Source organism: Garra rufa, chromosome 19 (assembly GCF_049309525.1).
Source record: "Garra rufa chromosome 19, GarRuf1.0, whole genome shotgun sequence".
NCBI classification, from domain to species: domain Eukaryota; kingdom Metazoa; phylum Chordata; class Actinopteri; order Cypriniformes; family Cyprinidae; genus Garra; species Garra rufa.
In genome coordinates this window covers 37,330,851-37,354,997 of record NC_133379.1, presented here as the reverse complement: position 1 = coordinate 37,354,997, position 24,147 = coordinate 37,330,851, and the positions used below count along the sequence as shown (strand labels likewise).

Here is a 24,147-nt window from a genome sequence, read left to right as displayed (position 1 = left end):
CATTATGTGACTCAGGTGCAGAGGATGACTCTAATTGTTCTGTTGTTGGATGTAGTAGTGAACATAGCAGTAGTCATTTACTACCGACATCTGAGCCGCTGAAGACGCAGAGGTTTAAGATTGCATTCGTTTTTAAAGCGCTGATCCTGATATGCATCTATCTTTGTGTGAATCACTCGTGATGCAGCTTCACCCACAGCAGAAGTGAGTATAAGGGTTTTTTATGCATCTTTGTTGGCAAGTATCGCCGATAAATGCAGTTAAACGCGGCTAAATGTGGCTAAAGTAAACATAATCCCAGAGAGGGGTGGGGCGAGCAGAGCTCGGTGGCATTTAAAGGGGCCATGTCTTAAAATGTTGCAGAGCTGATTTTGACAAGGTAAAAGGGTGTTTTTTTTTTTACACTACTATTAAAATTTTTTAACCAAAGTATATTAGAGACTTTTCATTAAGACCCTAAAGAATCATATGTACTTGAAATATGAAAATGGGCATCCGAAAGTTTAAAATTAACTGTAGATCACAAACTGTTCAAATTCAATTGTTATTTGGTTTTAGATAAACATATCAACCTCAGCATCATTTTGCATTTAAATTTGCACTTAGTGTAAATAGCATCTATTGCTTTTGCACATTGTTTAAATGTGAAGCACTGTTGGTAAACCTTGGAGCTCTTTTAGTAGTGCTATAAAAATAAATAAACCACACCAAACCAAACTAGTTTTGTGCAATAAATCCCTGTGACTGTGCTTTTATTTGCCTGCTATGTTACATGTTTTATATTGTTCAAAAGTGGGTAGGTTTAAGGTAGGGGTGGTATTAGGTATTCCAAAATATGTATGAAGGTATACATTTATATAAAATGATTTATATTTTTAGAAATGCATGCAAAACATTAAATGCATCTTGATCTGATGCATAAGGCAAACAACTAAAACCAATGAAGCACGTTGCACATACAAAAGTGATGCAAAGGGGACCCTAACAACACTGCATCCCAATGGCTTTCACTTTATGGATTAAATAAAAAGCACACACATACACACAAACACAAATAAGATTTCTCAAATATCTTTTTTGTGTACCACTGAAGAAAGAACATCAAACAGGTTTGGAATGACATAAGTAGATGAATTGGCTTTTTAAAACGGTCCCTTTAAAATGGTTTAAGTAAACTGTAATTCCTTTTCAAACTTTCCTTTGTCGTTAACTTCTATTCAATTATGTAAGCTTCTGTTTCCATAAATGGTTCCATTTGTTAAACTTTCGTTTGCTCATAAAGACCCACATCTTATGATAGGCTATAAAATGACAGTTGAAACAGACACGCTTTATCATTCAGCTCCTGATTTTAATTCCAAAGGACACGCTATAAAAATGATTGCTGCAATTAGTTACCTTATTAGTTCTTCCACATTGACTGAATCAATCATTTATTTTTTCTCGCTTATACACAGATGCACTGTCATGTTAGAATAGAAAAGGGTCCTGTCCAAACTGTTCAAATCATACAATACCCTAAAACATTATTATATGCTTAACATTAATGTTTGTACTCATGGAAATGACTAAAGTAGTCAAACCTGTTCATCAGAAGGGAGTGTCCCAATACTTTTGACAATATAGTGTATGTGTGTGTAATTACATTACCCTTAAGCTTTATGCTGTAAATTTTCAAAACAAAGTATAATAATAAATGTATTTTAATAATAAATAAAGAGTTTGGCTATTTTTCTAGTAAAGAAAGATTATCAATAATACTTATTAAAACTTCATGTTTTCCACAGTTAGTTCATTAAGATAAGTACTTTTGTTCAAATTGGTAGTTGAAACATCATCCTAGTTCAGTTTAAACACTCATCTTTAAATCGTTAAAATGTCTTACAAGATATTCTACCAAAAAAAAAAGAAAACTCGTCATTTTATTCCCGTTATGTATTATATAAATCAAACATCCAGTTGAGAAATAACAGTCAAATGTTTAAAACGTTTGGTTTTGTACATTTCAGTAAATATGATCTATGTAATCAATAATAAGGTTATCATTAATATTTTTTTAATAAATAAAATTCCAGGGAGTGACCATAAAACAGAAAAGAACATAGAAATATACAAAATGATCTTTTACTGAGCTAGAACAGGACAATAAAACAACATTCAAGCAATTGTCCATATTAATTTAACTGTCAATCAAAGAAAACTTTGTATGTCCTCATGTTCAGCATTAGGGTTCAAATTAACTGTAGATCACAAACTGTCAAATTCAATTTAGATAAAATAATTAACATTGGCATCATTTCTCTTGTCTGTTCTCTGTGGCTTTTATTTACAGTTCAAATAAAAAAATTTAATTGCAAATACATGAAAGAGGTTTTCATTCAGTTTCCCACTTCATCACTCAGGCTGATCAGGCATTTCTATATAAATTTGCATCTGACTCTCAGGTGCAAAGGTTTATACTCTACAAATATTTCATCAAGACTTAACCAGAATTGACCTAAGCAAAGCCATTTAGTAGCTACTTCAAGCGGCTAAAAAGCAAATGTGCTCTTAAAGTAATTAGGAATAGAAAAACTCAACACAGAATTGTAATTTTTTGGTAAATACAGCAATTTATTAATTGTTAAATAGTTGGCTTAAGCAAACCTAAACATTCCTAACAAAAATACACACCAAGGACGATAACGATATAGTATACAGAAGATATAGATCTACGGAATCACTTTCAGAACGATTCTTTTCCTGCTGATGAACAATAAAAACATTGACATGCAATAAATCCTGCTGCACAAGATTGAGAATTTAAAGCGGCTGAAAAGTGTGTGCTTAGAATAAACTTTTCTCCAAAAGACCATCCCCTCAGATAATCTATAAAATAAACACTGCAACAGTCATGTTATTTCATTGACCTCAGAAAAATTGAACCAATTCACTGTTTTTTCTTCTGTTTATTCTTTTCACTGCAAATAAAAGAGAAACAGTTTTTGCATTGTTGTATTTTTATTATCCTACTATATATAACTGATATTACTATACTATACCATTACTAGTGGGGATTCCAAGTGCTAGCTTAAATACATGTTATTAGGCCACAGATACATTTGTAGAGTGCCAAAGTTTATCAGTGGCAACATACACTGGTTTTGTGTGCAGTATGATGGATTGAAATATACTGTTATATTTGAAAACTGCGTTTAGCATCATTTTACACAACATTTGTACACATGCTGTAGATCTTTGCACTTGCTGACATCGAAACACCTACTGCACAGCTCAATAGTTTTAAGTTTCATTATTGTGTTATATCAGTTTGTTATGGAAGCGTTTGGAAGCGTTTCCGCCACTTAATAATAAATAAAGGTAATTGCGACTTTTTTTTATCTCACAATTCTTTTGGTTTTTTGGCATCTCGCAGTTCTAAAATTTTTCCTCAGAATTGCGTCATATAAACTCTCAAATCTGACTCTTATAACTGTGAGATATAAATGCACAATTGTGAGTTATAAAGTCAGAATTGCTAGATACAAAGTCAGAATTGTGGGATATAAACTCACAATTGCGAGAAATAAAGTCTTCTAATAGCTTTTTTTCTGACTTTTTTAATCGCAATAGCGAGTTTATATCGCACTTCATTTCTCAAAATTGCGAGTTTACATCTCAGAATTCTGACTTTATAACTCGCAATGGCGAATTTATTTTGAATTTATTTCATGCAATTCTGACTTTATAACTCTTGATAACAATTGCGAGTTTATATTGTGACTTTATTTCTCAGAATTGGGAGTTTGTATCACACAGTTCTAAGAAAAAAGTCAGAATTGTGAGATAAGTCCCAATAGCCGTTTTTATTTTTTATTCACCCTGCTGAAAAAACAGCATATGCTGGTTAGGTAGGTTTTGGTGCTGGTATGCTGGTTTTAGCTGGTTTATGCTGGTCCTTTGCTGGTCCTTTGCTGGTTTATGCAGGCCATTTGCTGGTTTATGCTGGTCCTTTGCTGGTTTATGCTGGTCCTTTACCAGCAACATGACCAGCATAAACCAGCAAAGGACCAGCATAAACCAGCTAAAACCAGCATCCCAGCACCAAAACCTACCTAACCAGCATATGCTGTTTTTTTCAGCAGGGTAGGCTGTAACGAGCTTCCATAGTTTGTTGTACCTCTCAACTAATAATGTAACAGCAAGTTTTTGCTTAAGAAAAACCTCAAGACGCATGTATTGTATGTGCAATACCGCCACAAGAGAGCGCTACTGGTGCATACAGTCTTCCATGCAACATGGACTTGTTCCTCATTTCACCATTGCCTCATTTTATTAAACCATGGTAAAAATACACTATATGGGCAAAACCATGTGAACACCTGAACATCCAATACAAAGCCACAAGTGTTTATAGGGAGTTGATCCTCCCTACTATTGTACAGTTTTGCACTAGATGTTACAGAATCACTGAGATTCAGGTCTGGGTTTGGTGCAGGTACATCAAGCTCTTTAAGACCAGATTCAAAAGAACCTTCCTCGTTTGTCTGTAGAAAGTGATTCTATGGCATAACAAGATTTACTTTCAGACATCTGAGAAACAGGTAGGGCCTACTATAACTGTCAGTTTACTGTTTCATTTTGTTTATGTACTGTAGATTTGCTTATTGCAGGAGTGTCACATCAATCCTGCCCAAACACACCTTCCTGGAAGTTCCCAGTAATCATGAAGACCTTGAATAGCAGGTTCAGGTGTGTTTAATCTGGCTGGAGCTCAAATCTGCAGGACAACGGCCTTTTAGAAGCAGGATTGCACATCCCGGCATATAACCGCATGTTACATATGTAACTGTTTTTAACACTGATAAGAAAAAGTAGTTTCTTGAGCAGCAAATCAGCATATTAGAATGATGTGTCTACTGTACATTACACAGCTACAATTTCCTTAATCTCAATTTCTGTTTTATGAAATATCCACTTAACTACTTTCTGTTAAACTGTCATTATCTCATGAAAGCCCGTCCCTTTTTACTAGGATATAAAATCAGCACTGAAACACCATATTTAATTTGCCTCCTGAACAGAGATGGATCTGCAAATCTCAGTTTTCGTTCTGTTCCTTTTTTTCACTGCAGGTACAGAGACAAATTGCTTGTATTAAATACAATATAGAGATGACTGGATTTCTCTCTCACTGCCTCTCTCTTTTATTACTAAAGGACACTCTAGATACTGTTATGACTGCACAAATACAACAGATTCTTGTGCAAAACCACTGGTAACAACATGTCCTGATCAGCACTCATGCTACAGTTTAACATCTGTAGGACAATATGGTAAGTCCAGCACATTTGATTGAAATTTACTGTTATATTTGACTCATGGGGATGCTGCAACAGTGTAAATATATGCATGTATAATATGTATGATTGATACGGATACAGATTACTGCTGCTTAATTCATTTTCAAACAGAATGTTGCGTAAATAATTTCTTAATTGAAAAACATTGAACATTGATTTTAGGCATTTTCACTTTTAGATCTCATTTTATATTGCACATTTTGTCTTTTCTCTTATGCCATGCAGCTGCTAAAAAGACAAAACTTCATATTTTGTAGGGCTGCCCTTGACTAAAGGTTCTTCTGGTCGGCTATTAGTCGTTCATTTTACAAGATTAGTTGACTACTCACGTTTATATTAATAATCCATACTAATATGTCTCAGATAACATTTCAAAAGCAAATCAAAGCCATTTCCATCATGACATCCTAATTAAAAAAATATATATTCTTGGAGCAGCTGCTGTCCTTTGTCCAAGAAGTAGGTCCTCAGTAGGCATGTAGCTTATGTAACAGAATCACTGGCTATATATAAAATAAAAAAGAGTTTAAGAATGACACAGGATGCTCACACCAGGCTAGCTTGTATACATTTCATTAGGCCACAGATATATTTGTAGATGTTTCAGGCATTGGTGCAAACACAAACAAACAGTCAAGCCCGAAATGATTCATACCCCTGGCAAATTCGGATTTAAAGTTACTTTTATTCAACCAGCATTTTTTTTCTTTGATTAGAAATGACACAGACATCTCCCAGAAGATAAGACGATGTACAAGAGGCATCATTGTGGAAAAGAATATTACTCATCTTTTATTTACATTTGAAAAAAGTGGCATGTCCAAAATTATTTATACCCTTCTCAATAATCAATAGAAAAGCCTTTATTGGCTATTACAGCAATCAAACGCTTCCTATAATTGCTGACCAACTTTTTGCATGTCTCCACTGGTATTTTTGCCCATTCATCTTTAGCGATGAGCTCCAACTCTTTCAGGTTGGAGGGTCTCCTTGCCATCACCCTGATCTTTAGTTCCCTTCAGATTCTCAATTGGATTGTGTTTTGGGTCGTTGTCGTGCTGAAATGTCCACTGGTGCCCACGGCCAAGTTTCTCTGCAGACTGCCTGATGTTGTTGTTAAGACAAACAATTCAATTTTAGTTATATCTGACCATAAAACAGAAGACCAGTCAAGTCTTCTTCTTTGTCCAGATGAGCATTTGCAAAGGCCAAGCGGGCTTCTGTGTGCTTTATCTGGAGAAGTGGTGTCCTCCTTGGTCTGAGTCTGTGGAACCCAGCGGTGTGCAGTATCCGTTGGACTGTCTGCCTTGAGATGTTGTCTCCAGCAGAGCCCAGATTCATCAGGATGGCCTTGGTGGTGATCCTTGGATTTTTTTTACCTCTCTCACTATCCTCCTGGCCAGCACAGGTGTCACTTTTGGTTTTTCCGACCACGTCCTCTAAAATTTTTCACAGTGCTGATGGTCAATGGAACTTCAAGACATTTAGATATGGTCTTACAGCCCTTTCCTGACTTGTGAGCAGCCACAATGCGCAGCCACAGGTGCTCAGTGAGCTCCTTTGTCTTAGCCATGACTGTCCACAAACCAACAGCAGAGAGCTTCTGTTTTTCACCTCTTGAGTTAAAACATCTGTTCCAAATGAATCAGGCTAATTAGGAGGCTTTAGAACAGCTTGGACTATTTGGAATGGTATAGAACTTTGGATTTTCCCATAGACTGTGACAGTTTGCAAATGGTATGAATAATTTTGGACATGCCACTTTTTGTTCAAATGTAAATAAAAGCTGAGAAAATGATGCCTCTTGTACATCGCCTTATTATCTTTTGGGAGAAGCCTGTGTCATTTCCGGTCAAAAAAAAAAAAAAAAAAACTTGCTGGTTAAACAAAGGTAACTTTAAGTCAGAATTTGCCAGGGTATGAATAATTTTGGGCTTGACTGTACTTCTATAGATATTTTCCAAGTGATTTTTTTGTTGTTGCAATTAATCAACTAATGAAATTTTGCTCGGTGTAACGTGGGGTTTTGTTTTGTCTTGGGGTTTTCATGTTCATGTTTTCATGTCTTTTATTTTGTATTTGTTTCATGCCGTTATGTCTTGCTTCCCTTGCCCTCGTGTATTCCTGCCATTGGCCCCTTTGTTCCTTGCGTCATGTTCTGATTGGTTGTCTATTGGTTGCTATGTCCTGTTTCTTGTTTTTCATTGGTTGGTTTGTGTCATGTGATCCTCATTGTTTAGTATAAATAGGCCTTATGTTTCAGTTGTTCCCTGTCGTGTATTGAAGTTGTAATTCTGCTGTTTGGTGAGTGTTTATCAAGTCTGTTTCAAGTCACGTTTATGTCAAGTCTGTATCAAGTCAAGTCAAGTCTGTTCATGACAAGTCAAGCCTTTGTCAAGTTCTCAAGTCAAGTCTCGTCGTTGTTTGGATTTCACATTTGGTTTGTTTGTTTGGATTTTGCATCACATCATTTCAATAAACTGCACTTGGGTTCACTACATCTCGCCATCTCAGTGGATAATTGCTACACTTGGCATTTTCTTCACAACAGACACGAATTCACGTCATGGGAGGGGCTTCTGCCACTCGTCAGCGGGAAAGTAGTTGTAAAATATGTGAATGAGCTCAATTTGCCATCTTTAGCTTGCTTGTAGTCTCAATATGTATGTATATGTAGGTCAAATTGAGTAAAGAGCGTTTTTTAAAACTTACCAGATTGTCCGACCTATTCACTCACTTTCTTCCTACCAAAATCCTTTTTATTCCTGTTTCTACAAAAGTCTGAAGAAGTATCGTACAGCTCCGAGTAACCACAGACATCAACGGTGATTTTGTCCTCCATTGTTGTTTCGGATTTCTGCCTCTGTCACTACTAGAGCAAGCTCCTGATTGGTTAACGCGGCGTGAATTTTTTGATTTTTGAACTCACGCGTTTTGCGCGATTCGCGCGAATGGCGCGGCAATCGCTTGATACGCTCAATGCGCGCCGCTTCATTCGCGCTATTCGCGCGTTTCGCGCCGCCTCTTTCGCGCGTTTCGCGCCGCAGGATGGCTATTCGCGTCTTTGCATTGACTTAACATGTAAATCACTCGCACTTGCCGCTTCATTCGCGTCCGGTGTGAACGCACCATAAGGGTTAGGGGGCAGCCCCAATATTTTGACATATTTATTTCTGTATCGTTTGTATTTTTTAGGAAACATTCCTGCTACATTGAAGTATAAAGGTTGTATTTCACCTTTTGGCTGTGTGAATGGGTCCACAAACTTCAACAGTAATAATGTATCTTATTTCTGCTGTAGCACGGACTTTTGTAATAAAAAGGATGCTCCAGGTAGGCTACTGTACTTTATACTATATGCAAATGACTGTCCTCTTTAAGTCAACACTTCTTTTGCATCTATAGAACTTTCAATTCACAATTGCAGGAATTGATTGAAAGAAGCAGTTAAAGTAGTGTTATATTTTTTTTCCAGATCCTATTGGAAATTCTGGTCTCAATGTCCCCAGTGTCATCCAAATCACCACTGTCTTCAATGACTCCAATACCTCCAGTACCCCTAATGGAAAGAGATGTCACTATTGTGTTTGGCAGAACTGCTCAAAAATAATGAACTGTACAGGGGAGGAAGACCACTGCTTTGATGCAAAAGGTGAGAATCTGCTAAATGAAGAGGATTTAAGTAAAGTGATTTTCCTCTTTATCACTGGTTGGTCTTATTTTTGAGCATTTAGTACATAGTTAATATATACCAATTATTTTCTTACTTAGGCAGTGATTTTTTTTATGTCATCTCAACTTGCATTCGTGACTCAACTTTTCTGTTTTCTTTCCGTCCATCAGGGACTTTTGGAAGAATGTTGTTTAATTTAAAAGGCTGTGTCACTAAAGCTGACTGCGATGCTGCAACATCATCTCCTCATATTAAGAGCATCTCATGCTGTGAGGGGGACCTGTGTAACAGTCCTAACAGTGCTAACAGTGTCACCCAGAGCTTCCTGTTCCTCTGCTGTTCTCTGCTCTCCTTCATCCTGCTGCACTGAATCCAGCAGATCTTCACATTCTACATTGTGACAAACTCAATGTACAGAATATATAGCTTGCATTTTTGTTGGTATTCTGATGTGATGAACTAAAAAGTATACATGAAATTTATGTAAAATCTATGTATATTATCATTTTGCGAAAGTTCTAAAGAAAGCTCATTACATATGGCCAACTAAATCTGTAACATGTTATATATATGTATATGTTATATATTTATTACCCTAAAGCCTCAAGCTGTAAAAAGTCCAAACAAGTACAATAATAAAAGTGCAGAGTGCATAGGGCCCAGGGGTTCAGAGATTATTATTATTAATATTTTTTTAATATTAATATTTAAAAAAAAAATAATAATGCTGTAAACTACTAAGGGAAGGTTAATGTAACATTTTCTGAGGTAATTGTAAAGTTACTGTTTTTGACATCTTTCCATGATCAAGACACTGACTTATTTCAATAAGTTGTACCATACCTATCTAAATAACTTTTGATGTTAATATGGGTTTATTTAGAGTTTTTTTTTTACCTATAAAGAGGTAGAGATGCTTGGTTCATTCATGCACCACTCTGCCGTTTTAACCTTCATGCAAGATAAATACGAGGACAAGATTGGTAATAACAGGATTTGGGATAATCAGGACCTGTATTGTATTTTACAAAAATAAACCCAGATAGTTGCAAATAAGGAATAGGCCTAGAACATTTGTTGTGACAGATTTCATCTGCTCAAAAATCTGCAAATCTCAGTTAATTCTTTAGGTCTACATTCTTCTTCGTTAAACACTTCCTTCCATACAAATAATATTACTCTATCAATATTTAATCAACAGGAATATATATTTATATCCTAACATTCATATGCATTACTTCAAGCTGATACACTATATTGGCAAAAGTATGTGAACATCTGAAAATCATACTTATTTGTTCCTGCTGAACATTTGATCTTGAAATCAATTCAAAGCCACAAGCGTTTATAGGAAGTTTATCCTCCCTTTGCAGCTATTACAGCTTTATTCTTCTCTAGTTTTGCAATAGATGTTACAGAATCTCTGAGGTTTAGGTCTTGGTTTTGGTGCAGGTGCATCATCTTTAAAACCAGATTCAAAAAGATCTTCCTCAAATGTCTGTGGAAAGTGATTTTGACATAACATTTGACACAAGATGTGCTTTCACTGGGATTGAAAACTCATTAATCATAAGGTGTTCACAAACCCTTACACAATAACTGAATCATACAGTTAGTTGAGAAATACGTTAACTGTCATCCTAATGTTACAGTCATTTTGTTTTTGTACATTTCAGTAAACAAGATCTAATCAATATTAATAATGCCTTGAATGAGACATTAAACAATTCATCACTAAAACAAACTTAAAAAATAAAATACATGAACAAAGCCTAAAACAGATGTGACATGCAGGGTTGCCAGGTTTTCACAACAAATCTCATCCAATTGGGTTAAAAAAAAAAGAGGCTGAGAAATTAATTTAATACTCAATCAAGGAATACAGAGAAATGCCACTTCTGCTTTGTATTTTCTCAAGTTTCACAATTAAACTATTTAATGCTACTTCCTAGAAACCTGTTTGATTTTATATATTTCAGGTGTGTATTTTTATAATAGATCTGTGTTTTGTAAAAAAAAAAAAAAAAAAAAAAAAAAAATCAAATATTTTAAATAAGAGGATTTTTTTTTGTTTATCTTATGTTGTTTCTACAAGATTGGGAACATTTCATCACACTATGTAAATGCAATCTAAATATCGAAAGGAAATAAAAGCATGTTAAGCAAAAACATGTTATTAAACTAATATCCAGTGTGTGTTCTATGTATGTCATATTGCTGAACGTCACCTACAGGTCCTTCTCAAAAAATTAGCATATTGTGATAAAGTTCATTATTTTCTGTAATGTACTGATAAACTTTAGACTTTCATATATTTTAGATTCATTACACACAACTGAAGTAGTTCAAGCCTTTTATTGTTTTAATATTGATGATTTTGGCATACAGCTCATGAAAACCCAAAATTCCTATCTCAAAAAATTAGCATATCCGACCAATAAAAGAAAAGTGTTTTTAATACAAAAAAAGTCAACCTTCAAATAATTATGTTCAGTTATGCACTCAATACTTGGTCGGGAATCCTTTTGCAGAAATGACTGCTTCAATGCGGCGTGGCATGGAGGCAATCAGCCTGTGGCACTGCTGAGGTGTTATGGAGGCCCAGGATGCTTCGATAGCGGCCTTAAGCTCATCCAGAGTGTTGGGTCTCTCAACTTTCTCTTCACAATATCCCACAGATTCTCTATGGGGTTCAGGTCAGGAGAGTTGGCAGGCCAATTGAGCACAGTAATACCATGGTCAGTAAACCATTTACCAGTGGTTTTGGCACTGTGAGCAGGTGCCAGGTCGTGCTGAAAAATGAAATCTTCATCTCCATAAAGCTTTTCAGCAGATGGAAGCATGAAGTGCTCCAAAATCTCCTGATAGCTAGCTGCATTGACCCTGCCCTTGATAAAACACAGTGGACCAACACCAGCTGTATGCCAAAATCATCAATATTAAAACAATAAAAGGCTTGAACTACTTCAGTTGTGTGTAATGAATCTAAAATATATGAAAGTCTAATGTTTATCAGTACATTACAGAAAACAATTAACTTTATCACAATATGCTAATTTTTTGAGAAGGACCTGCATTTTTATCCTTTAACTGAACACTACAGTATATTGATGTGCAAAGAGGAAAGAGAATGAAAATCAATCTTGGCCTGATTTCTCAATATCTTCCCATCATCACCACCACCCAACATAAACCATACCCTAATCATTCTATGCAAACTGAAATCTAACTGTTAGGCCCGTAATGAGTTATTTGTAAAGACGTACCGTAATTACATTTCTTTTGTCATGTCCTCTTACTCATCTTTAACTTGTATCCATTTCCCGTTCAGGGTGATTTTTGGTGAATAATGCTCAAGTAATTCAAATACTGATCTTAATCCAAAACATAAACTAATGCATAATGCATTTAACAGATAGTTCAGACAAAAATGATTTTAATTATTTACTCACCCTCATGACTATGCAAACCGAGCTGTCTTCCTTCTGGTACAGAAGAAAAGAGTATGTGTAAAAAATAAATAAATAAATAAATAAATGGTCATTTTAGCCAGGCTTGGTATTTTTGTTCTGTAAATTGTGTTTTTCTGATGTATATCATTCTGATATTGTTTCTGTTGTTCTGTTCCATTCTGCCCAAACACACCTTCCTGGAAGTTTCCAGTTATCCTGAAAACCTTGATTAGCTGGTTCAGGTGTGTTTAATCAGGACTGGAGCTCAAATCTGCATGACAGTAGTCCTTTAGTAACAGAATGGACACACCTAATATAATGCATGTTACAGATTTAGTTGGCCATATGCACAGAGCTTTCTTCAGAACTTCTGCATAATGATAAGCAGCTCGTAAACTTCCACTGAAGCTCATTTTATATGTGCTATATATACAGGTCCTTCTCAAAAAATTAGCATATTGTGATAAAGTTAATTATTTTCTGTAATGTACTGATAAACTTTAGACTTTCATAAATTTTAGATTCATTACACACATTTGAAAGTAGTTCTAGCCTTTTATTGTTTCAATATTGATGATTTTGGGCATACAGCTCATGAAAACCCAAAATTCCTATCTCAAAAAATTAGCATATTTCATCCGACCAATAAAAGAAAAGTGTTTTTAATACAAAAAAAGTCAACCTTCAAATAATTATGTTCAGTTATGCACTCAATACTTGGTCGGGAATCCTTTTGCAGAAATGACTGCTTCAATGCGGCGTGGCATGGAGGCAATCAGCCTGTGGCACTGCTGAGGTGTTATGGAGGCCCAGGATGCTTCGATAGCGGCCTTAAGCTCATCCAGAGTGTTGGGTCTTGCGTCTCTCAACTTTCTCTTTACAATATCCCACAGATTCTCTATGGGGTTCAGGTCAGGAGATTTGGCAGGCCAATTGAGCACAGTAATACCATGGTCAGTAAACCATTTACCAGTGGTTTTGGCACTGTGAGCAGGTGCCAGATTGTGCTGAAAAATGAAATCTTCATCTCCATAAAGCTTTTCATCAGATGGAAGCATGAAGTGCTCCAAAATCTCCTGATAGCTAGCTGCATTGAAGCAGTCATTTCTGCAAAAGGATTCCCGACCAAGTATTGAGTGCATAACTGAACATAATTATTTGAAGGTTGACTTTTTTTGTATTAAAAACACTTTTCTTTTATTGGTCGGATGAAATATGCTAATTTTTTGAGATTGGAATTTTGGGTTTTCATGAGCTGTATGCCAAAATCATCAATATTGAAACAATAAAAGGCTAGAACTACTTTCAGTTGTGTGTAATGAATCTAAAATATATGAAAGTCTAAAGTTTATCAGTACATTACAGAAAATAATGAACTTTATCACAATATGCTAATTTTTTGAGAAGGACCTGTATTTGGACACACTTGAGACTCCTCTACTGCCTCGTTCTTATCAGAAACTGAGAAAAATAATAATTGCAACATTGAAAATAATAATAGCGGCATGAACGTTCATATTTAACAACATATCATTTAAATGCGGAGCCTGGTAATCCCAGAAGAATACCTGCATAGTTGTACGTGTAAATGCTGACAGCTAAACACTATCATAACGTGTTTAGGCTAAGGTTAGCTAGCTAGCAATACTTCTCTTCAAGGACACTTTAATCGTATTCTTGATTATCAGTAACTTGCCTTCAAAGTCATGAACACGTTTTTAAAATCTTGAAAATTTTTAAAGCCTTGATTACTTTACTTTAACTCAACAGCTCATTCATTAATAAAGACGACATGGAAAAAATGTATATTCGCGGAAAACAACATCTTTTCTTAAGTTAAAAATGACATGAAATTACCCATATAACCACAAGATGGCAGCAGAGGATTAATCATTTGCTAAAGCTGCCATTTCAACTCCCTAGTTTTTTCAAGACGTCTTGCTTTTCGATTTATTATAAAATTACTAGTATAATAAATTGTAGTACTTTTACCGCACTGAAGTATATAGTATAGCAAGTGCAGAAAGACATTAAGCTCAGACACAAATAAGGGTGAATTATTTAAATACTTATACATAGTTCTCTACAAATTAAATAAGTTAAATATTAATGGTATAATAATTAAATAATGCACTCAATATGAATCGATATGAATTTGAAATATTTAATAACTAAATTTAAGTTTTATTTTGACCTGTAAAAGCTATTAAATAGCCTATATTTAACCAACACAAAATTGTTACTGCTCTAGTTTTGTTACTCTGAATTTAGTCTGAATCATTTAATGCACAGCTCTCTTTTTTTGCCATCAGCTTGTCAGATATTTCCTCCAGTTATTACTGCCAATCATAGCAATGACTTGCACATATTTAGCCGTATTTCTCGCATTTTTTTTTTTTTTAACTTGCGTTTGTCATTCTTGAAACGGTATACATGGACGTTTGGTCCTCTTAGACAAACTAAACTTCTCTTTGATTGTGAATGGATTATGTAGCGAAAACTAACAAAGTAGCCTACACTCCCATTATGGCACAGTACAGTTGACCGGAAATGACTTAGATGGCTCGTCTAAACAAGGAAGTAATCCATGCATATGGGAATTTACACTTTCATAAGTTCTAGTGTGCCCAGCCCTTTCTAAAATCAATTCTTAACATTTCAAAACAGACTCAATGTGATAAATTCTATCTGCTTCTGTTGTCCCATCATTATTTTTAATGACTTAATTAACGCCTTCTGTACACATTCCTTTAATAAGACTCATTTCCTGATTCCTATTTTTTTTTTCTGTTAAGCTGTCATTATCCCATGAAGGCCCATCCCTTTTGCTAGGATATAAATGAGCACTGGAAGACATCATTTCATTTGCCTCCTGATCAAAAATGGATCTTCAGATCTCAGTTTTTCTTCTGTTCATTTTTTTCACTGCAGGTACAAGGACAAATCTCTTGACTTTCTATTTGATTCAAAGATAAATCATTGGACTTCTCTCTCATTATGTCTCTTTTATTACTTAAGGACGCTCTCTCAACTGTTATGTGTGCATAAGTGCAACAGGGTCTTGTGCAGATCAAAAGGTGATGGAATGTCCTGAACGTAACATCTGCTTCAGTTCAACAACCATATATGGTAAGTCCAGCGCAATTGATTGACATGTAGGCTACTGTTATACTGCAGATGCTGCAAAAGTGGAATTGTATATATACAATTAATGATTGCAAGCATGAAATAGAGACTTCTGCTACTTAATTCTGCTACATTTTCACTCAGTTACATAAATAATATAACTTGTAATTGAAAAAAATGTTTGCAATTCGAAAGTTTCACTAGTGGTAGAAAAAAATGTTGATAAATTTTGTCTTTACACTTTTGTTTTGCAGCTGTGATTAGAAAGATAAACATTTTCTATTTTGAAATGTAAATAAATTTAACAATAAAATTATGTGCAATTGTCATTCCTTTTTGTCATTTGTGTTTTTTAGGAAACTCTACTAAATACAAAGTTAAAAGTTGTTCTCCATCATATGCATGTGTGGACACAAACTTTAATTCTGAAGATATATCTATTTCCTGCTGTAGCACGGACCTTTGTAATGCTAAGGATGCTCCAGGTATTGTACTTTATTACCAACTATGTGCAAATGACTGTCCTCTTTAAAATCAACACTCATTTTGCATCCAGAGCCGGATTAAATAAATGGACTACACTAGGCAGGCTGCATTTTTTGGGCCCCCCTCCGTCGATGTTATTTATGAATTGAAATCTGAAACTTACCAAAGTTACTAATAAAAGTTAATTCACATTTTACATAGCCTAGTCTTTGGTTAAAATTTGGTTGTTGTATGCCAAAATAAGTCATGTGTTGTATATAAAACAGTCTATCAGACTATTTTTTGATATTCATTATTTATACATTACACGGCTCTATTAAATGCTATTAAATTATCCTCATCTTATCCATTGGGAGTGTCATTGTTAAGGCAGTAGTACCAGTAAATAACCAATAGGTGTCAGTAAACTATGTAAACAGAGCAAATAAGTTTATTAAGCAAAACGATATTGGGCTCACACGGAGCCCCTTACGTCACCTGTAGAAGAAAAATAATTAATCCGTGGGGACGGTTTTGCAATTCGTTCCCTCAGTTTAAACTGTACTCACGAGTTCTTAAACTGTTCCCTCTGTTAAATAAATGAATATAAATCGTGCCCATGGATTATCAAACCGTACCCACGAATTTCCAATCCGTGAGCTCAGATTTTGTAAACCGTACCCTCATATTTTGAATCCTTACCGACAAATTTATAATCTGTGCGCACGCTTTAGCAATCCGTTCCCACGGGTTTGTAAACTGTACTCACGGATTTGTGATGCATTGTATTGCATTTATTAAACTTTATTTCTCATATTAGGCTATGAGACCATGGAACACTGACAAAACAGAGTTTTAGGTTTATTTTATTTATATTAATCACCAATAGATTAGCTGCAAAAACACCACATCTGTGTTCTATCCTATTGGTTATTATTGTAAAATAAACGCTAAAAAGAAGACTGTTTTGTACGTGTGGGTCATGGTACCACAATAAAATAATAAGTGAAGAGCGCTGTTCAAACGGCTTTGCTTTATTTAATTTTTTCAAAATATAAAATTGCCTGAATTAAAAAAAAAACGAGTTTTGGAGGGAAGGTAAAAAGCAATACAAATCAACTAATGTACAGGTTATGTTGTCATTCTTTTGCTCTCAAACTAAATGCAATGTAATAATAGGCCTTATTTAATAATAACATTAAATGTGCAGCATGCATCTAATGCTACGCGTTCCAGGCAGGTTTTTGAGCTCGTAAAACACGACTTAATCACGACTCACGACTTTTTGTAGCGTTCCAGGCAAGTCACGCCAAACTGCCTGGGCACATTTATGAATTATTATTATTTTTATATTATTATTAATTTGATTGCAACGTTATATTGTCCTATGCTCTATTTTTCCACCGTGTACCGCTTGCATAAACGCCGCACGCATTAGGGCTGATATTGTATGTTACGTCAGAACTCGTAACTGGGAGTCCATCGATCTAGTACGAGTTCACGAGTGGGAAGTCACGGGTTTGACTGCCGTTCCAGTGCACTTTCACGGGTAGAAGGCTGGAAAAACACGGGTTACGGGCTGCCTTGAACGCGGCATAACTCTGGGTGAAAAGCTTATCACAAATCTCTCTGTATGGCTCTGACTTGCTGGCGCCGCTCTATACAGTCATGGGCTGGCGTTAATATGACAATGTAACAGTCTATGGTTAAGATAAACATCGTCACTATTTTTAGTTAATTAATAAATATTGAAATAGATTGTAGATAGGACATTTGTACATTAAAAAAAGAAAAAGAAAAAAGTGTCCCTCTGTCTGGGCCCCCTCCCGCCAATCGGGCCCTAGGCACGTGCCTAGTTTGCCTTTGCGTTAATCCGGCTCTGTTTGCATCCATAGAACATTCAATTCACAATTGCAGGAACTGATTGAATGGAACAGTTAAAGTAGCGTTGTTTCATTAAATGTTAATTTTTTTACAGATCCTTCTGGAAATTCTGGCTCCAATACCCTTCCCTATTTCACCCAGAGCTTCCTGTTCCTCTGCTGTTCTCTGCTCTCCTTCATCATGTTGCACTGAATCCAGCTCTTTAGTCTACATTACTACACAATCTCTGTACAGAATATATGGCTTCCATTTTCTTTAGCATTCTGATGTGATGAACTAAAAGTATACAGGAAATTTATGTCATATATACAGTGTGTGTATATATATTACTAAACTATATACCTAGTTAACTATATACCTAGTTTCATGCTGTAAAAAGTTCAATAATAAAAGTGCAGAGTGCATAGGGCCCAGTGGTTGAGATGTTATTTATTTATTTTTTAAGGAAAAATGTCTCAGCTAATGCTGTAAACTTTTAAAGGAAGGTAACGTTTCCTGAGGTAATTGTAAAGTTACTGTCTTTGATGTCTTTCCATGATTTATTTCAGTAAATTGTACCATACCTTTCAAAGTCACTTTTGCTGTTAATTTGTGTTTATTTAGTATTTTCTAGCTGTAAAGAGGTAAAGATGCTCGGTTCATTCGGACTCCGTTCTGCCATGTAAACTGAGGTGAGGAGCTTGAACCGTCATGCAGAAAAAGACCCATGACTCGAACCTAGAGAAAATAAACAATCCCTATGAAAGGTCATGCCAGTGACATTTACATTTATTAATTTAGTGGACGCTTTCATCCAAACAACTTGCAAATGATAACTAGGCCTACAGCACTTGCTGTGACAGACATTTCTGCTGCAACAGATGTGTTATTTCATTCATCTGATCAAAGATTTGCAAATCTGAGGTCTAAATTTTACTTCGTTAACCACTTCCTTCCATACAAATAATGTAACTCTATCAGTATTTAATCAACAGAAATATGTATTTATATCGTAAAAGTTCATATGCATTGCCTCAAGCTGACACCGTGGTAAAGATGCACTATATAGGGTTTGCACCTACATCACATTTTGGTCAGTCACCTGGATGCACAGCCATTGTGGCGATACTCAGATTTATACAACAGTTCCTTCTGGTTCTCAAATCTGATTGTCTGTGGGAAGTGATTGTATGATATCAGGGGCAGACGTAACCAATAAGCAAGGTAAGTGGCTGCTTAGGGCCTCGGGGAATCATGGGGCTCCATCTGATATTGCGGAAACAGATCTGTTTATTTCTTGAACGCAATGACCAGAAGTGTTTAAGTTAGAATCCACTTACCGTTCAAAATGCAGAGTTTGTGGAGTTCTGCAAGCTCGGAAATCCTCTAATTACAACAAAGTGTAGATACGATGTAAATAAGAGATTCATTGTGCAGTGTAGAGAACTTTGTGAGATCGAAAGTGAAAGTGAGTGAGGTTTTAGTGATTATATGAGGGAGCGAACTTTGTGTGCATTTTAGGCTGTATAGGCCTATTACTGTCTGACTGTCTCAGAACTAAGATATTCACCTCAGTAATAAGAAATTATTGTGTTTCAAGTCATAATTTTATATATCTTGCAGATGTTTCAAAATGAGTCTTATTATGACTTGCACACTCGTATAAAATGAACTTTTAGCCTAAATGCACTCGTATTAACGCACAAATGCGATGACTGGAGATTTTTGCTTAAGAAGACATTTTTTATTTCTTTGTCAGCAAACTCTACCACATGCCTTTAGAACACTTGGAATATGGAATGAGTTGTAATTTCGTGTTTGCAAAAAGTTTACAATTCATTACAAGTGCAAGCATTTTTTTATCTTCTTTTGTGATCCGAAAAAAAAAGGTAGTTTAATATGGCTTTAGCACAGCATTAGGTTGACTAATTACTGGTTGTGAAGGGGTAAATAAATTATGAAAGCGAGTGGGCAAAATAAGGGTTAGGCATAAAAGAGCACATAGTAATTGTGTTGGGGCCCCATATCTGAAATTTGCTTAGGGCCCCCAAATCACTAAGTCCGCCCCTGTATATAGGCTAACATCAATATTTGCTTTCACTGGGATTGCCAAACCCATTTATCACAAGGTGTCCACAAACCTTTACACAACGAATCATACAGCCATTTTTTTTTTTTTTACATTTCAGTAAATAAGATCTAGGTAATCAATATTAATAATGACTTGAATGTGAACAGACACACAGAATTAACAAAACTCATCACTGAAAAAACCTTCTAAATAAAAGACATGAAACATCTACACAAACAAAACCTGAAACAGATGTGACATGCAAGGTTGCCAGGTTTTCACAAAGAAATCCACCCAATGGGGTATATCGCATTCTGGGGGTAAAATAGGCTTTTTTTTTTGGCGAGGTTCCCCAGGTAAAATTCACATTCCAGGGAATAAATATTACGTATCACATGAATTTATTAAATATCACGCAGCAAACATGTTAAAGTAGCACAATTCCACTGGAAAAACTAAAATCATGAAAAAATCTAAAATGATACATTGAACAAGAGGACAATCCAACATCCTAGCAAATGATTAAATTAATTTTAATATTTAAACAAAGAATACTGAGAAATGCCACTCCTGCTTTGTAATTTCCTCAAGTTTTGTAATCAAGCCAATTTAATGCTACTTCCTACGAATCCCTTTGATTTTTCATATTTCAAGTGTCTTTTTATAATAGATCTCTGTTGTAAAAAAAAAATAAAAAATTCACTTGTGACACATAACAGATATTTTATATAAGAGAATTCTTTTTTTGTTTATCTTGATATGCAGTGTCTACAAAAAAATGGATCGAGCACATTGCGTCACACTTTTTAAATGAAAATAACATTGAAAGAAAATTCCTGCAGTCCTGCAATCCTCACCACCCAACCTAGGCCGTACCTGAATCATTCTGTGCAAACTGAAATCTAATTGTTATATCAGTAGTAAAATTACGTAATTACATTTCTTTTGTTACGCCTTCTTACTATCTTTAACCTGTATCAATTTCTCGTTCAGGGTGGTTTTTGGTGAATAATGCTCAAGTAATTTAAATACTGATCTTAATCCAAAACATAAACCAATGCATAGAAGCATGTGTTTTAACAGATAGTTCACACAACAATGAACATTCATTTACTCACCCTCACGACTATGCAAACTCGACTGTCTTTCTTCTGGTATAGAAGAAAAGAGTATCTGTAAAACAAGAAAGAAAGAAAGAAAGAAAGAAAGAAAGAAAGAAAGAAAGAAAGAAAGAAATGGTCATTTTAGCAGGGCTCTGTATTTTTGTTCTGTAAATTGTGTTTTTCTGGTGTATATCATTCTGATATAGTTGCTGTTGTATATTGCAAAACAGTGTTGTTTTTGACAACCATCTTAGATTTAGCCATAGTCTTAGTCTTTTGGACTAAAATGCTTATTAGTTTTAGTCAAATTTTTGTCACTTCCATATGTGATAGTTTTAGTCCAATTTTAGTCGACGAAAAGTCAAAAAGGTTTTAGTCTAGTTTTAGTCAAAAAAGGGGAAAAAGTAGTCTTTTAACAAATTAATGTAGGTCAGTAAGTATTTTGCTGTTGGGTAGTGTCACTTGTAAGTTCTGAAAATAGCAGATCTATAGTTCAACACAATGTGAGCTTCCGGATCGACTATTTTCACCAATAATTACAATAATGAAGGAATGTTTTAAAACATAAAAGACAAACAAGGATGGAATGCTAAAACGGCTTGCCATAGCGACAGGTACGTTTTAGGTTATGATTGGCATGCACAATAAGCAGAAATGTCATGCATTTTAAACGTCTGACGGACCACCCACTAACATTTTCGTCTATTCTCTACTCGTCAACGGAAACTCACACGCGTCTCGTCATGTTTTAGTCATCAACGAGCCATTTTTATCTCGGCATCGTCTCGTTATCGTCATGAAAAAAAGTGGCGTCAAGAAATGATTTCGTCATCGTCATCGTTGACGAAAACAACACTGTTGCAAAAGTGATCAATCCATCCTGCCCAAATAATCCAGTCCATCCAGTCAACCTGAAGACCTTGATTGGCTGCTACAGATGTATTTATACTCTATCATACGTTCTAGTGTGCCCAGCCCTTTAAATTCTTCACATTTCAAAACAGACTCATTTATTTCTGTGTTAAACTGTCATTACCTCATGAAGGCCCATCCCTTTTGCTAGGATATAAAATGAGCACTGAAACACATCATTTCATTTGCTTCCTGATCAAAAATGGATCTTCAGATCTCAGTTTTTCTTCTGTTCATTTTTTTCACTGGAGGTAGACAAATCTCCTGACTTTCTATCTGATACAACCATAAATCATTGGATTTCTCTCTCATTATGTCTCTTTTATTACCTAAGGACACTCTCTCAAATGTTATGAGTGTGAAAGTATGACAGGGTCTTGTGCGGCTCAAACGGTGAAAGAATGTCCTGAAGAGAACATATGCTCCAGTTCAATAACTATAAATGGTAAGTTCAGTGCAATTGATTGACATTTACTGTCATATTGAGGATGCTTCAAAAGTGGAGTATATTTTAATGTATATATACAATTAATGATTGCATAAAATATACAGACTCAGATTGTTAGATAAATAGGCCTAATATAACTTGTAATTGAAAAAAATGTTTGCAACTAGAAGACAACTAGAAGTGTTTTACTAGTGGTAGAGTTTTAGACCTAAGCGATCATTTTGTATTGTAAATTTTGGGTTTTCTCTTCTGTTTTGTAGCTTTTCTATTTGGAAATATAAATAAATTCAACATTAACATTGTCATTCCTTCTTGTCATTTGTGTTTTTAGGAAACTCTAAACACAAAGTTAAAGGTTGTGTTCCATCAAATACATGCATAGTGGCATACTCGATTGCTGGAAATAAGTCGTATTCCTGCTGTAGCACGGATCTTTGTAATGCTAGAGATGCTCTAGGTATTGTATTGTATTTTATTACTAACCATGTGCAAATGACTCTCCTCTTTAAAATTCACACTCATTTTGCGTCCATAGAACATTCAATTCACAATTGCAGGAACTGCAGTTAAAGTAGCGTTGTTTCATTAGATGTACATTTTTTTTTTTTTTTTTTACAGATCCTTCTGAAGTTTTCGGCCCCAGTGTCTTCCCAAACTTCCCCAATGTCCCTGATTATCCCAGTGATGCCAACGGAAAGAAATGTTACAATTGTGTTAGGCAGAACTGCTCAAACATAATAAACTGTCCAGGGAATGCAGACCACTGCCTTACAGCATCAGGTGAGAATCGGCTAGAGAAAGAAGATGATTAAAGTCATTGATTTTCCTTCTCATTATTGATTGGTCTTTTGCATTTGATATAGTTCACATATACCAATGACCTTCTTAGGCAGTGATTGTTATGTCACCTTAGCTTGCATTCATGACTTAACTTTTCTGTTTTCTTTCCTTACATCAGGAGCTTATGGAGGATCATCATTTAAATTAAAAGGCTGTCTCTCTAGAGCTAGCTGTGATTCCTTAACATCAAATCCTTATATTCAGAGTGCCTCATGTTGTGCAGAGGATCTGTGTAACAGTGCTAAGAGTGTCAATCAGAGCTTCCTGTTCCTCTGCTGTTCTCTGCTCTCCTTCATCCTGCTGCACTGAATCAGCAGCTCCTCACATTTTACATTCTACGTTTCTACATGTACAGAACATGGCTTGAATTTTTGTAGCTTTCTGATGTTATGAACTAAAGGTATACAGGAAATTTATGTAAAGTGTATTATATATATGTTTATTTTTTTTAATCCTGATGTAAAAAGTCAAAAAGTCAAAAAAAAAAAAAAGGTCAAAAATAAAAGTGCAGAGTGCATAGGCCCAGTGGTTGAGAGTTTTTTTTTTTTTTTTTTTTTAAGGAAAAATGTCTTAACTAATGCTGTAAACTGTTAAGAGAAGGTATTTTTTTCTGAGGTAATTGTAAAGTTACTGTCTCTGATGTCTTTCCATGACACTGATTTATTTTAGTAAGTTGTACCATACCTTTCGAGGTAACATTTAATGTCTGTTTAGTTTATTTTGTAGCTGAAAAGAGGTAGAGATGCTTGGTTCATTCGCAGAACTCAGGTGAGCTTAAATCTTAAAGGTGCCATAGAATGCATTTATTCAATATTTTAAATTGTTCTCTGATATCTACATATCTACACGTAT

At 35.2% G+C, this 24,147-nt stretch overlaps 2 protein-coding genes across 3 annotated transcripts; both read left to right on the top strand.

Moving 5' to 3' along the window:
* The first annotated feature begins 4,987 nt into the window (after positions 1–4,987).
* LOC141292972 (urokinase plasminogen activator surface receptor-like) lies at positions 4,988–11,101 on the top strand. 2 transcript variants are annotated; one of them, XM_073825020.1, is made up of 5 exons: positions 4,988–5,114; positions 5,199–5,315; positions 8,538–8,675; positions 8,818–8,994; positions 9,186–11,101. In XM_073825020.1, exons 1-5 carry the CDS (start codon positions 5,066–5,068, stop codon positions 9,383–9,385), a joined length of 681 nt encoding a protein of 226 aa, XP_073681121.1. In that variant the 5' UTR covers positions 4,988–5,065; the 3' UTR covers positions 9,386–11,101. The 2 variants fall into 2 exon arrangements, with proteins under 2 accessions (XP_073681121.1, XP_073681122.1); XM_073825021.1 differs by lacking the exon at positions 8,538–8,675.
* An 11,105-nt stretch (positions 11,102–22,206) lies between these two features.
* On the top strand, positions 22,207–23,815 carry LOC141291868 (uncharacterized). The gene is made up of 5 exons (XM_073823881.1): positions 22,207–22,258; positions 22,342–22,452; positions 22,787–22,912; positions 23,074–23,235; positions 23,414–23,815. The coding sequence occupies exons 1-5, from the start codon at positions 22,210–22,212 to the stop codon at positions 23,602–23,604; spliced, it is 639 nt and encodes a 212-aa protein (XP_073679982.1). The 5' UTR covers positions 22,207–22,209; the 3' UTR covers positions 23,605–23,815.
* Positions 23,816–24,147: the final 332 nt, after the last annotated feature.